At 58.7% G+C, this 14,955-nt stretch overlaps 1 protein-coding gene across 2 annotated transcripts in view; it reads right to left on the reverse strand.

Moving 5' to 3' along the window:
* Positions 1–2,963: 2,963 nt before the first annotated feature.
* CYHR1 (cysteine and histidine rich 1) overlaps positions 2,964–14,955 on the reverse strand; it is a 14,971-nt gene continuing 2,979 nt past the window's right edge. For both annotated transcript variants that reach the window (XM_029923121.1, XM_029923120.1), the window contains 3 exons: positions 6,119–6,357; positions 5,322–5,533; positions 2,964–3,728 (listed from right to left, as the gene is read on the reverse strand). In XM_029923121.1, the coding sequence (XP_029778981.1) occupies positions 3,337–3,728; positions 5,322–5,533; positions 6,119–6,357 (843 nt within the window). In that variant the 3' untranslated portion in view covers positions 2,964–3,336. The remainder of the gene's footprint in view (positions 3,729–5,321; positions 5,534–6,118; positions 6,358–14,955) is intronic.

Below are 14,955 nucleotides of genomic sequence, written 5' to 3' on the forward strand. Positions count from 1 at the left end.
GTTGGATGGCCCATGAGGCCCACAGTGGAGGGAGTGATGGAGGGGGTAGATGGGTCTGTGAGTCCAGGGAAGACTGCCCAGGGCCAGTGACGAGGCTGCAGGGGTGGGGGCAAGGCCAAATCTGAGGAACTGCAGGAGATGGAAAGTTGGATCCAGGGAACCCTCTTTTCTTGGAAGGGTGAAGTGCTCTGCAGGTCCCTGGTTGGGGTTGGTGGGTGGGAAGCACAACAGGGAGGCCCTGAAACCAAAAGGGCTGTTTGGAGGGCAGGATTATGGAGTGTGAGGAGCACAGTGAGGGGCAGGATGGAGACGTGGTGGGGGTGAGAAAGTGAGGCAATGGAAGAAGACACTGGCTCAGCTCAATAAGCCAAGGGCAGAGGGCATCTCTCCCTAGAGCTGCTGCAGAGACTGTGTTGGGGCTCCCCTTCCAATGCCAGCATTCACAAGACAGCCCAGAGACAACCCCACTTCTCTATGGCTCAGCTTTCCCACTGGTCAGACAAGGATGTGCATGTGGGGCAGTACTGAGCAGGGGCCGGGGAGTGGGGGCCAGCAGGGCAGGGGCAGCAGCTGAGTCCTGCCGAGGGTGCTGGCAGAACCCAGGGAAATGCATCCATGAGGCTGGCTTCTCACATTAGGAAACAGACGAAACATGGTTAGGGATTTTTTTGAAACTGTATAGTTAAATACAGAAAATATACAAAGAGAGCACAGACCACAACAGTGACAGTAAGCCATTTCCCACAATGATAAAAACACCTCTTGCTTTCATCTTTAAAAAATTATTTTTATTATTTTTGCAAACGTCTCACTTGGATGAACTGAAAGATGTAGTGCACATAGGGAAGTGGTGATGGTGGGGAAGGGGGGCCAGCTTGCTCTGTGCCCCCCAGGCCTCCTCCGTATCTGCCGAGGTTGCTCCCCACTCTCTCTAGCTCAGGATGCCAAATGCCAAGGGGTTCTGGAGACGGACCACTGGTGTTTTCTTCTAACGAGGATGGGACATCCCCAGTAAATCAGTGACCCTGGTGAGATGCCACAAGTAGGTCTGGGGCATCACCTTCCAGGAGTGGCTGAAACACACTACAGTCTCCTGGGGTACCTGCCTCCACCAGGCTGTACAGCTCAGCTGCTGAGGAGACCGTCAGAGGGTGGGGGCTGTGCTGGGGAGGGCAATGCTGGGATGTATTACCACTCCTCTGGGGCACCCCCAAACATGCCCTTGGGCTGCCAGAAATACTGGGCTGTATGCCCCCAGCAACCTGGGAGCCCAGCCCTTCTGCCACCCCCATCCAAAGGCTGCTGGCCCTAGGACTGTGGGGACAGGGTTCAGAAGGCCAAGCCAGTCTTGGTCTCTCCCTTCTGTGGCCCCTGGCTTGGCCCCCGCTGGCAGCCACATACCTGACCTGAATAGAGATGTTGTCTCCCACCCTACCCCACCCAGGAGAGCCTGCAGATGCTGCCCCTCTGCTGACTCAAGTCTCTCACACACGCACCTAACCACAGGCAGACCAGGCAAGCCTGCCGCTACCCCAGCTCCTCCACAACATGGTCACTTTGAAATCCCCAAACTCTACAGAGATGATGTCCTTCCTTGTCCGTCCTTGAGAGATACAGAGACCCAGTTACACGGCACCATCCCCTCTACACACGAGACCTGGCACACGGCTACCTAAATGTTCTCTGCACCTGCCAGGTGGAGGAGGGGCAGCCCTTGAGGACAGTGGGATCCATGCCAGGGTGTGCTCCCAAGGATGTGCCGGGGGCCGGGGAGCAGGGTCTGTCCTGGTGGAGGGTAGGGAGACCAAGCATAGCACCTCTGGATTTCTTCAGTGGCCAGGCACAGATGGCCCTGCAGGAGGGGATGCCCCGTAAGCCCCATGCCCTAGACTGGAAACAGGAAGCTAAACAGTCTTCTCAGTAGAAGTAAGCAAGCTGCCCTGGGGTGAGAATTGGCTCAGAGGACTGCCTAGGCTAGGCCCTGGAATGAGGCTCTAGCTCTTCCCCATGCTTGGGTCCTTACCTCCATTTTTCAGCCCCCAATTTGAGGGCTGGGAGAGGGAGCGACCACAGAGAAAGGCCAGGCCTGCAGCTCTGCACACTTACTGCCAGGGCTGCCCCGAGTGCTGAGCCTACAGGGCCCGGGAAATGGGGGGCAAGGCTGGTGGGGGGCAGGGACTGCTCTGAAGCATAGGACAGGCCAGGCCAGGCCAGGGCCAAAGGGAATGGTTCTTTGGTATTGAAGCAACAGAACCCTATCAGAGAAAAGCCATGTCTCCTAAGCAAAGGAGGGGAGCCACGCTTTCCCCTTTCCAGCAGCTCTGAGGGTCTCAGGGTCCTCCAGGTAGGGCTCCTACCCTCCCTGTGAGGCCCCCACACCGGGCCTGCTCACTGCGGCTGTGAAGAGCTCCCTCCAGTGAGAAGCCACATTCCCCAGGGACTGACCTCTAGGGGGGCAGCAGCCAGTTCCTGATAGCAGCATGGGGATGGCTTGCCCACTGGAAACCTCACTCGGCCAGGCTAGCTCACTGCCCTCGGGCCCCACAGCTTCCCTCACAGGCTGGGGATGCTGTGCCCTCAAGGCTGAATACAGAAAATAGATTCTCTCTTGCTAAATTTGCGTAACTTATAGAAGAGCCTGTGAAGAGTTTAATTTTGTTTTCCTGGAAAGAGAATTTCACCCTGCATTCCGAAGCATCTGCGGAGCCCTGGTGGCCAAGTCCTCTCTCTGGAGCAGCTGGTGTGTGTGTCTACGTGCGCACGTGCACTGGGGCTGCTGCGAGACCCCGGCCCTGCCCGCTCCCCTGCCCAGGCCTGCGACACAGGGGCCGGGCTTCCGAGTCTCTGGCGAGGGCCGTGCGTGGAGGTGTAGGAAAAAGGACCCGTGGGCTGACTACCAGGGCAAACCAAAGCTCCCCCGATGTCCAATCACAGCCACACCTTTCCCTCGAACAAAACAGAAAGTAGGAAACAAGGGTGCCTTTTTAATTGCAATCAAATATGCCGTCTGAAGTCAGCGTGCTTCCTGAGCCCGGCCCAGGGGCCGGGCGCAGCTCAGAGCAGACGGTGCGCCTCACTGCGCTGGGGGGCCAGGGCACGGCCGCTGGGCTCAGCCCCAATGTGTCCCTGAGCCACCGTCTCCTCTGCAGGTGGCCCAGCCTCCGCTGCCTGGGACAGGGGAGGCGGCTCGGAGGGCGAGGCGAGAGCACTCCCACCTTCGCACACGCATGCAGACTTTCCCAACGTTTGCGTTTGTTCCTTCTCCTCCTTCGCTAAAATGGTCAGAGAGCACTGTGAAGCCGCTGCCGGGCGGGCCGGGCAGCACGGCGGCGCCGCCTACTTCTGTATCTGGAACAGGAAGAGCCGCAGGTTGATGTTCTTGGCGGCGAGCAGCTTGTTGCACTCCACAGAGTCGACGATGGGCAGCGGCACGTAGTCCGTCTCGTTGCTCTCGTTGGTGAAGACAAAGTGGTAGATGACAGGGCTGATCTTTACGTCATCATATGGGCCCTTGAGCAGCAGGAACGAGCACTCCAGGGGCGCCGTGACCTTGCTCTTGAGGAGGAGCTGGAAGGAGAGTGTGCGCTTGCACGACAGGTTGGGGTTACGCTCCGAGTCGTTCACGCGCGCCTTCAGGACCCACGTCTGGTTCAGCACCGTGAACCTCGGCGTCTCGTAGTACAGGCGCGTGATGAAGTCGTCCGTGCGGTACGGCCGAAACTGGACCTCTGTGGAGACAGACAGGCCGGAAGGGCCGGCAGTCAGTGTGGGCGGGGCCGGGTGGCGGTGCCTTCCGAAGGCCGAGGATGAAGGCTCAGCCAGGGAGGAAGGCAACTTACCAGGAGGACACAGCGTGCTCTACTTGTCACAAGGCAAACCAAACGCAATTATGGCAAATGGAGGCGCACACAAGCTTTGGGGAAACAACTACAAACAGAAGTAACACACATTAGCTGCAGGGAGTCCAGAGGCCGAAAGAAGTGAGTGGCCCAACCCCCACTGGCCTCCCTCTGCGCCTCCCCCAGGGCCCAGCCCAGGCAGAGGGAGGCCCACCCAGGGGCGTGGGTAAGCAGACACACAGACAGGATGCGTTCTGAGAACAAGTGCACTTTATTGTTTCTGATACAGAGCTGCCAGAAGCGCCGGCCGGCGGGGCGGGCAGGCACGTGGCACATGAGCCTGCACGGCGCGCGAGGCAGAGCGCCGGCGTGCGGCCCAGTGCTGGGCTCCTGGGCTGTCACACAGTTCTCTCAGCACAGCCCGGGGCCCACGGCCCGCGAGTCCCTCTGTGGAGGTGGCCAGTCCTTCCTGTGTGGACGAGGATCCCTGCCCGGCCACTGCCACGATCATGATGCCTTGGCCCACCCAGACCCACAAGGCCTGGCCTGGACTGTTTGTGCCGTGGCGCCCACCTGGGCAGCTGAGGCTGCAACTAACCAGGGGTCGTGACCCGCTGCTGCTGAGGCTGCTGGGCCCTTGGCCTCCCAGGCCTGCACAGGCCACACCTAGCCAGGCCTAGTCCAGGCAGCACAGTGTGACTGGTCGCCTGTGACCGCCCTTGATGCTCTGAGCCGGCTGCCTGGTGTGGGCTGAGCAGTAGAGGGTCGCAGTCTCCCTGAGTGGCCCCACTGCCAGCAGATGCTTCTCGCTGTTCTCTGTGTCTGCACCAGGCTCTGGCCTGGTTCCTGCTCCCCAGCATGTCCAAAGGCAGTGGCAGTGGCCAGGAGAGCCCATGAGATCCAGTGGGCCTGAGCGCAGTCCGGCCTGCCCATCTCTGGGCGTCCACTCCCAGCTCTGCATTTTGAGCCGGGCACCCTCAGCTCATTCAGGAGCCCCGCACCTGAGCATCTTCTCGATGGCCTCAGGAAGCCCGTGGCCACTGCAGTAATTGCCTGCAGGCAGGAGCGGATGTGCTGAGTGCTCTTCTTGCCTTTGGCTCCACAGGGCAGGCCCCTAGCTCCCAGGCCCTCCAAGTCACACCCACCTTCTGCTTAGACCCTGACTGTCCCAAGGCTGTGCAGCCCCACGCAGTAGGATGCCACCTTGTTAGGGTGGTAGGGCCAGGGAGGGTAGGGCAGGTGAGAGGGCCTCTGGGAGCCATGCAGGTGCCCCCGGGGTCCTGCCCTGGCCCATCCCCTGCTCAGCCTCTGGCACATCTTCTCCCCCAAGGTGTCCTCCCATTCACCAAAAGCTTGTCCAGAGCCTGGCCATCCAGCATGGCCTGTGCCCACTGCTCAGAGCCCGCTGCTCCCCAGGCTCCCGGCCGCCGCACCTCCTCCCCCCAGCCTGTGTGGCATGCAGTGGGCGGCGGGGCGCCTCACCTGTGTAACCGATCTTCTCAAAGCTGAGCAGGCTAAAGATGCTGTTGTAGAGCTGCATCTCCTTGCGGTGGCTCTGGTCCATCTCGTCTAGGATCTCCATCAGCTCGTTGCCCGTCTTGGTGGGGTGGGCGCACGCGGCCTCATGCACCGTCAGCTCGTGGAAGGGGCCATGCCACGGGCAGCCGATGCGCTTATATTTGCATTGGGTCACCCTGGGGAGGAGGCGAGCACCGTGGTCACGGCCTGCGCCCTGTGGGAAGTGGCTCTGCCCAGTGGTCCTCTGCCCAGCCCTGCTCATATGCAGACTACCCACTGAAGGCCATTTCCACCGTGTGCCAGCTCTCGGAGTGTGTATGAAAGAAAAGCAGCACATGTGAAATCAGCAGGGGCTGGGTGGGGGTGCCTACGCTGTTTCACACAGAGTTCCCAGAACTTGTCATGCTCTCCTGGGCCCCGGATGCCAAGGACAGATAGCCTCTAAGAGGCCACCATGCAGCCAGAGAACCCTGGGGAGCCAGGGTGATGTCCAAGCAGGCACTGGGTCCATATCCAAGCCGTCTGCCCTCTGTGGGGCCCCACCCCCAGCCCCTCAAGGGCCTAGGCCCTGTGTAGCTTCCCCCCGGGCCCATTGTTCGAGGCTCTCACTGGGCCATGTGTGCAGAGCCCAAGGCCAGCGCAACACAGCCAGAGCATCCCATATGCTGCAGCCTTGCCTGCACCAGGGAGGCCTCCAGACCCGTCCTGGGCCCCACACAGGTGGCTAAGCCTCTGGCGAGCAGGCCGGCCCAGGCGGTTACCTGTCCTGGCACTCCTCTTTCTGGTGCCTCTCCAGGAGGGAGCGGGGAAACTGGCGTAGACAGAAGCCACACTCGGAGGGCAGCTCGCTCACGGCTTTCTCCACAGCCAGGTTTCGGCAGCAGAGGCTCTTACTGATCTCACAACGACAGTTAGGGCACGTGGCCTGCTCCTCCTTCAGCCGGGCATCTGCTAGTAGGTGGATAAAACAGCCAGCGCACATCAAGTGACCGTTAGTACACTGCGAAGAAGGAAAGGGAGATGAGCTCACAGACCTGCAGGACGTGCACACATGCACGCACCAGCATGCCCTGCCAGCTCCAGCGGCAGAAGGGCCTGCTGGCGAGGAGAGGCACAGACATGCTGTCATTTAGCAAACAGAGCCACTGCTCAGGCAGGACGGGCCTTTCTCCCAGAACACTGCAAAACACGGCAAATGGGGCTCCTATGGAGAGGTGGGTGACTCAAAAGTGGCTTACAGAGGTAACAGATCCCCACTGAGGCAGGCCACGAGCAGTCATTGGTTTGGCCTAACTGGGGCTCAAAGCCTGGCCTTTTCCTATCCCAGGGGCCAGGGACTGTCTCAGGAGTTCCCTAGAGGCCCTGATTTTGGGATGCCTACAGGAACACAGGCTCTTGTCTGGGCAGGCGGTGGCACCTGGCCAACAGCTGTCGAGTGGGGCAGCAGACACCACCCCCCGGTGCTGCTGGCTGGGGGCCTGGCCTCTCCACTCCAGCCCTTCTTGGCCCGCACAGGTGAGAAGGCAGCTGCCATCCACCCAGTGAGGCTGGCTGCCCACAAGGGACTTCCTATAAGCTAGTGGCACATAGCTGTGGCAGGTGAGGAGGCCTAGTTGTCCTGGGACCAGGGTGTTTGGGCGCAATGCATGCCTGGAGGGGAGAATAGGGGCTACAGGCAGGAAGTAGGTCACTAGGAGCTAGGTCCCCTTACTTTCTGAACCCACAGATCTGAGGCCCACACACAGCCTGTCAGCAACCCGCCCCTTGCTGGGAGTCCTTGCAAGTGGGCAGTGGGCTGCCTGCTCAACTCCGGTGTTGGGCCTCTGACTGATTCCACACATACCTCCCGAGTGCTCACTTGGTGCCGTCGAGAGAGATACACAGGCTGTGGGGTTGGCCCTCCAGGGGCTCCTAGTAAGAAGGGCAGAAGAGGCCCACAGAGAAACCAAGAGATACAAGAGCAAAGACTTGAGCTGAGTGTCCCCTCAGGGCAGACATGGCTTCCTTAGGCCTGATCCTGACTAATAAAACCCTGCAGGGGCAGATGGGGAGGGGCAGAGGGAACACTGCGGGGACCTGTGGGGGTTCTGCCAAGGGTAGCTGGATTTCCGCTTGGAGACTCTTAGATAGCCAGCTGAGGCTGAAGGGGCAGACAGCGCCATCACGGGTCTCGCCAGCAGCTGGCCTGGGCTTACCAGCTGTGGCAAACCTCCAGAAAGCCACTGGACCAAAGCTTTCCTTGAGATCCAGGACCTTTCTGAGAGGGGGATACAGTGCAGTAGAGACCTGGCCACGTCCACACACACGGGGGCCTCCGTAAACACCAGCTGCCAACCTACCACTTTGGGGTCTGTGCACCGAAAGCAAGAAGTCAGGGTAGGCTGTGAGCTCCTGGCACCCGTATGCCAGGCCTGGGGTCTAGTAAGTGAAGGGACTTACATGTTGAGAACTGGTGGGTGTAAAGGGGTTGGGGACAAAGGTCTTATACGCAGAACCCATGTCCACACAAACAGCCCACGGATTATCTGCACTAAAATCTCAATTTCTAAATCAGATAAAAAATTAAAATGTGCAAGTGCAAGATGTGGAAGAGGAGCTGGCTAGGCTTAGGTCAGGGGGAAAAGGGTCTGACAGGGCGGGCCAGAGCCAGGACCGGGCACACGGGCTAGCTACAGAGCGCTGCTGGCCCAGCTGAGGGACAAGCCAACATCCGCACGCAGCCAGCACCTCACCAGTTACCCAAGGGAACCGAGAAGTAGTTGGGATGGTTGAGGCCTGCTCCCAGGAGGAGCAGGTTGGGAAGGCAGTCTATCCTGTCCACCCCCAGAGGTCAGTGATGAAGCCAGAGATGTGGTGAGTGCAGAGGAGGGGGACACAGATGCCATTCGCCCCTGCCACCCTGTAGGAGGCACAGACCAAGGCATATCTTTAATCAGCCCCCACCCGGAGCCTGAGCCCGACAGAGGCCTTGGCTCGATGAACCCGAACCCAGAGAGAAGGCTGCCGCAGCACCCAGAGGGCAAAAAGCAAAGCTGCGCGTGGTCTAACAACTCACTCATGGGAGGGGCTGCGGGGCGATCCTTGTAAATGAGGATGAAGCACATTCAGTGAGGCAGCCTGGCCGGATGCCAACTATGAGACCCTGCCCCCCTGCCCCCGGGCCTGGGGCCTCACACCACTCCAGATGCACACTAGTTCTTGATGCCTCCTGGTGAGAGGCTGCCTGAGCAGGGCTCAGCTCTGCAGTCACCACTGGCCTGAGAACAGCAACAGCACCCACTGGCTTCTCTTTGATTTCAGGGTGGCCCAGCCGAGGTGTGCGGACCTGAGGGTGAGAGACTCGGGTGGCGTCCTATGGCCTCCTGAGGAACACCAAGGTTGCACGTGTGTGACTGCTTACCTGCCAGCACTGCCCTGAAACCCCACTACTCCGAGGCGGAGAGGGGTGGCCTGCACACCCCTCCCAACAGGCCTCTCCTTAGAGCCTAGGGGCTGCAAGAACATCCAAGCTCCCACGCCAGCTCCCACCCCTTTCCTCCTGAGGCCTCCAGACCCAACACAGGTTTAGGTGTGAGGACTCCATAAAGAAGCACTGAACCTTGCCCTCCTTGTGGGAGAGGTAAGGCCCCTGCCCCATAGATCCTAACAGCTCAGTCGTAAGCTGGAAGACAGTGGGCCAGCAGATGCTGCGGCCCGGTCAGGGGACAGGCTGATACCCACACACAGCCGGCACCTCACCAGGTACCCACGGGATGCTCCTGGGTGAAAACAAGGTGGCTGGCCTGGGTCCAGTTAACACCCAGCCCAGGAGGTCTGTCCATAGCAGGGTGGTCACCAGGCTCCAGAGCCCTCCCCGCTATCCAGACCCTCCCCAGGTAAGACCCTGACTCCACATGCAGGCCTGGCTAAGCGCTAATGTAGACCTAGCCTCTTCAGTGGCTAGGCTGGGCTGTACCTACCCTGATTTGCTCAGCCAGAAGCTGGGTCCCAGAGGACTTTGTACAATATTAGCTGCACGCCAAGGCTGTGATGGACAGCCCCAGCCAGGGCAGGCCAGAATACCCCGCTCTACATCCTAGAGCCAAGCCCCCAAGAGCCTGGGTACCCTAAGAAGCAGCTCCTGCAGCGCCCACCCAGGCTGGTGGTAAGATTCTGATGGTAGGAGGAGCAGGAAGAGGACCCTCCCAACTCAGAACATTACAGAGCCTCCCAGGACAGCTGGTGGCTTAGACTCTCGCCTACAGGTCACCAGCAGCATAACCCTGGGCTTGTGGCTTCCCCTCTCTGGGCCTCACTCTACTTAGGCACAAAAAATGACAAAGACCAGACTCGCCTCACCATGTGGGGTGAGACAACATGTACAACAGCATGGCTTGGCCCCCAACATGACAGGAAAAGAATAAACACCCACCAAAACCAGCCCACAGCAGAGCCCGGCTGGCCCCTCACACGGCCCCCACCTGCAGAGCCTCAAAAGGGACTCCTGGCACAGCTATGTAATTTCAACAAAAGCCCCTCCTTCACCCTCGGAGTCCCCAACCCCATCTAAGCCACAGTACTCTCCCCCCACCAGCCCCTCTGCAAATGGCCCAGGACTGGGCATTTGTACCTGTTCCATCAGGATACCACCCAGCAGCCCCGCCCTCTACCTGGGCACAGGTACGTCACACGCACCCAGGCCAGCTTCCCCCTGTGCTATAAGAGGGTCTTTGAAAATACCCAGTCACCCCAACCCCTCTTCTGGAAACCAAGCCCTGGTCAGTAGGCCTTTTAGGCTCTCTTTCAAGCCTGGCATGCATGGCCCCCTCAAATCCTAGGCCCATGAGAGCAGCTCACAATCCAAAGCATACTTGAGGGCACTAACCCTAAAACTGCTCCACAGCCCCGCTGCAGGTCCCCCCACCATGCCCATCAGGGCTGCAGGGCACCCCATAGCCCCCATGTTTGGCCTGAGGTCTCCTCAGTCTCTTTACTCAAGAGGCCTAAGAAGGGACCTCACAGTGTCCGCGGAACGAGGCTGGTCTGGGTAAAGCCAGGGCTCTACTGCTCCACGATCCGGGTTTGAAGTCCTGGACTTGTGGCTCCTGTTGTCACGCTAACCCCAAGAGCCAAGACCTCAGTGGGAGCCAGTCAATCCCCCGGTCAGACCCCTGCTCAGAACATGGATGCTCCCTGGATCAGGAGGCAGCTCAAATGACAAGCAACCACCATGAAAAAAGAAAAGTCCTCACGTGGCCAGAGTCCAGAAACTTTGTCCTCTCTACACTCTTGTTTTGGATACCTAGGCAGATAAATTTCCATAGCTCATTTCTGCTACCTTTCTCGCCTCAAAGCATGAGCCAGGAGCTAGAGAAGAGGAGCCCAGGCCAGGTGAGCAGGCAGCCCCACAGGGGATTCCTTAAACATCATTTAGAACAGAGCCTGCAGCACCAGGCAAGCCGACAGTGACAGAAGGCTCCCCAAGGTCTGTGACCCACTGGCTGGGGCTTGGGCAGAGATGGACCCACCCGTTTCTTAGGTCTTTTACCAATGTGACTGCCAATCAAGTAACCAGTCCCCTTGCACTAGGGCCTGAGGCAGGTTCTGGTGGAGACTGGAAGCCTTAGGATGAGAGGCACAGCAAGACAAACTCCACAGGGCAGACACTGGCGAGTGCCCCATGCCGTGAGAACAAGCATCTTGTGGCAGGAGAGAGGACGGCTACAGCACAGGGGCACTGCCTCTGTAGGGCTCTGAAAGAGAAGCAGGAGAGGGGAGGGGGCACCCAGGCAAGGGGCACAGGAGCAAAAGGCTGGAAGGGTGAGGTGTGTTGCTGGCAGGCTAAGGTCTGAGGCCAGGAGTGGTGGGCCAGAAAGCCCGTGTGAAAGACCCCCCTGACCACTCCTTCACTATGATGGAGGTCACAGGGAACTTTTTCTGGCAGGGAGCCCAGTGAGGGATGGGAAGAACTTGTGGCCCCTCCCTCCAGACGCTGGTCCACAGCTCAGGGCATTGGCTGATGTCTGCAGGGTCATACCAGGTGTGCCACACAGAGGACACATTGGGCCTTGCGTGAAGGGTCCAGGGACAACCTCGAAAGGAGATCAGGATGAGGTTGCATTTTCAATGCTCCAGCCACCAGAAAGGCTGCGCTTTTGCCGGAAGAGGCAGTCACACATGCAGAGGGGGCCAGGTCACATTTCCCTGCCGCCACAGTTCCGTGTCTACAGCAGGTACCTGCTGCCCACTCCTGCAGGAGTGTCCCTGTTGCAACTCCGGTCCTCCTGCTCCCACCTGGGTGCTGCCTAGGACTCTGGCAACGTCAGGCCGGTCACTAATAACACACCCACCACCCACACAAAGAACATCAAAGCCAGCATCTGCAGAGCCTACTCTGTCCCTGATCTGACCTGACCTAACTTAAAGGAGGCCATGGTGAAAACCATTTGCATGAGTGCCTTGTTCTTATGCTAAAGCAGGTTTCCCAGCCCAGGTGTGTGGCTTGATGAGCTAGATGTGTGGGAGAGCTAGCTGTGTGAAGCTAGGTGCTCAGACTCCGGAACAGGTGGATAAGTCTGCTCAAGGTGAGCTCTTGCCACCAAAGCTCCCCCAGTGGCATGAGTGTGGGGTCTGGTGGCCACAGCGCTCTCAAGTTATCATGCACTCAGCCAACTCCAGAGGCTCATGGAATTGTCCCCTGCAGACCCAGCCAGGCACAGTGCACTGGGCTCACCATGGCCACTGGTTATTCTCCTCACCCCATAGCTGGGCACCACCTGAGACAGTCCCCAGAGGCACAGCATGGCTAGCGCCTGCTCCAAGCCATGTACCCTGGTGGAATCAGGAGAAATCTTGCTGGTAGGAACAGATAATGGAACGCACCATGTGCCTGACACCAGCCACTAGAAAAGGCCGGTCAACACAGCACACCAAAGCAGGACCCCCAGAAATGGAGGGGCTGAGCCCAGGTCAAGAGGTTAATGGCCAGTAGTGGGACCCAACCAGGGACATCCAGAAGGCTGTGTGCCTGCCTGTTTTGAGACAGCATGTATAACGCCTATGTCATTTATGACCAGATCCTCCTGGGAGCAAACCGAGCTCAGATATGTGCAGGCCTATCCCAACCCCTACCCTCAATGTCCCCATCCTTGTTCACATACAGTAGGGAGCCACCAAGAAGCCTTCCCTCCTTCCTCGAGCTCATCCCTCAGGCCCCTCATGGGCACTGCTATGCATCCTTGCCGGGTATGCCTCCCCCCACTCCATAGCATGGCTTCCAGCAGCCAAAGCAAGTTCTGATCCATGGCAGGACTCTAGTCAACCCTTCTAGAGCCAAGGGCTCTGCCACTGATCACATGTTCTAGAGCTTTCTCTAGGCCTCCAGAGATGAGAGGGCAACAACTCCCTATCAAGGCCCAGCGGTCACTTGGGAAGAACGGAGGTAGGGCAGAGGCCAGTGCTGAAGCCTACATACAGCTTAGCGTCATGGGCTCTCCTTGCTCTTCCCTGTTTGCAGGGAAGCTGTTGAGCAGAGCCCACAGGTCATGGAGAGCCACAGGGCAGGGCTACCCCAGCTCCTCTACTCTCGCCATCACAGCTGTTTGGCTGCCTGCTTCCGGCTTGCCCAGGACTGAGCTCACTCCCAGCACAGTGCAGGTTGATTTGAACTAGCCAGGCTCAGAGGCCCCATCACCAGTGGCTCTGGCCAGGGGCAGAGCTTTGGCTCCCTGTGCTGAGTGGACCAGGAGGCAGCACCATGTGGCCTGTCATCATGTCAGGTCCAGGTCTAGCCCACTCACAGGATGGGGGTGGGGGAGAGAAAGAGAGAGAGAGAGAGAGAGAGAGAGACAGACACACACACACACACACACACACACACACACACACACCCCAAATTCCCTTGGGACCCTCCTCCCTACCAACCGTTGGCTTGGCTTTTTTGGGCTCTCATTTAAGACCTAAGGAAGAAAGAGTTCTTCCACCTAAGAGGATCAAAAGATCATGAGCAATAAGGGGCTGGAGAGGGAACAACTCCTCAGGGGTACCTCCAAGGCTGAGGGTCCACGGGAAGTGCTCCTCCAATTGGGTCAGAAGGCCTGTGGTATTTCTAAGCTAGGGCCTCTGGCCAGGAGGTTAGGCAGAGCACCAGTGCCCTCATCCCAAAGAACTCAACCCATTTCCATGCCAATGCCTTCTCTTTCCTCTCTCTGTCACCTGGGCACACCAGGGTCCTCCGAAGCTGTGTCATTCCAAAACAGGAAAGGATTTGGAGAGCTAGAGGCAGGGGAAATGGCAACCCAGATTAGCCCGGTGCTGCTTACTACAAAAATTTTCCTCTCACCCATGGCCCCAGTTTGAATAATAGCAGGAGATAAAGCCCCATCAGCCATGACCAGCTCCTGTTAAGTGCAAAGAAAGGTGACAGAGAACCTGTTCCATTTCTCAAAAGGATTTTGGGAGGAAGCAGTATCAGAGGTGTGGGGGGGTGGGGGTGGGGAGAGAGAGGAGCGGACAAAGAAGGGAGCACACTGTAAACTAATTCTAGGGCCAGAGTGTGGCCCCTGCTGCTATGTGATGGCCATGTAAGATCCACCTGGGCCAAGTCCCCTCTCTGATGGCTGTGGCTGGTTAAGGACGGAGTCCAGCCACCATTCTGGATTCTCAGATGGTAAGAGGAGGGTGGTCACACCTCCTGGAGTGCTGGTAGCCTGAGAAGCCAGGCCTGGTGTGGGTGAAGTAGGATGGGGTGGGAGTCTAACTTAGGACATAGCATGTACAGAAAGCATAAGGTCAGTCTGGGAATAGAGGGACCCAGCCTGGGGTTTGATGCAGGTCGTTCATCCAGACCAGGAAACGAGGGGAAGGAACAGGGGAGGGAAAAGAGGTGATCCACTCCTTTCAATGCTCTTTCAAAATGAAAGGCAAAGAGAGCTCTTTCAATTAGTAGGTAGAAGGCATATGACAAGAGCTTAAAGACAGGTTTCGGGGGTGTGGCTACTAAAAGAATAGAGAAAGAGCTCTAGAGTGAAAAGCAAAGACCAGGGTCTCCCCAAGCCCAGGGAGCTCAAGCATGAGGGGGGACAGGCTCCGAGGAGTGGTGGAAGTGGGGTGGGGGGCGGAAGGGGCGCGGAATGTGGGTATCTGTGACCAGATTTCTCTGGGGGCAGCTTGAGAGGGTGAGCTGGGGAGTGAAGTGGGGGCAGTAGGGAAAGCCGGAAAGTAAAGAAGCGGAAAGATAATATTCGGATCTAGGAACAAGGGAAGTCAGTACAAGAAACTGGGTACGAGTAGGAAATAAAGTCCTAACAGAAAGAGAATGAAAAGCTTCCGAAGAGCTGCCGGTGTCCCGACTGTTGGGCTCCGGAGCTCAGACCTGCCTTCCGAGGATACGCGGTGCCCAGGGAGGGGGGCGGCCGCGGCGGGGCTGCAGCCGGGCTGGGTCGGGGTCGGGCCGGCGGCCCTACCTGGTACACGGAGGCCTTAGGCAGGTCCAGGCAGACGGTGCAGCACAGCACCGAGTAGAGCCGCTCCTCCAGCTTCCCGCTGCCCGCCGCCGCCGCCGCCGCCGCCGCCTCGGCTGCCTCGGCCGCCCGAAGCCGCTTCTTGGGCGGCGCGTCGG

The sequence above is a fragment of the Suricata suricatta genome, chromosome 15, assembly GCF_006229205.1.
Source record: "Suricata suricatta isolate VVHF042 chromosome 15, meerkat_22Aug2017_6uvM2_HiC, whole genome shotgun sequence".
Lineage (NCBI taxonomy): Eukaryota > Metazoa > Chordata > Mammalia > Carnivora > Herpestidae > Suricata > Suricata suricatta.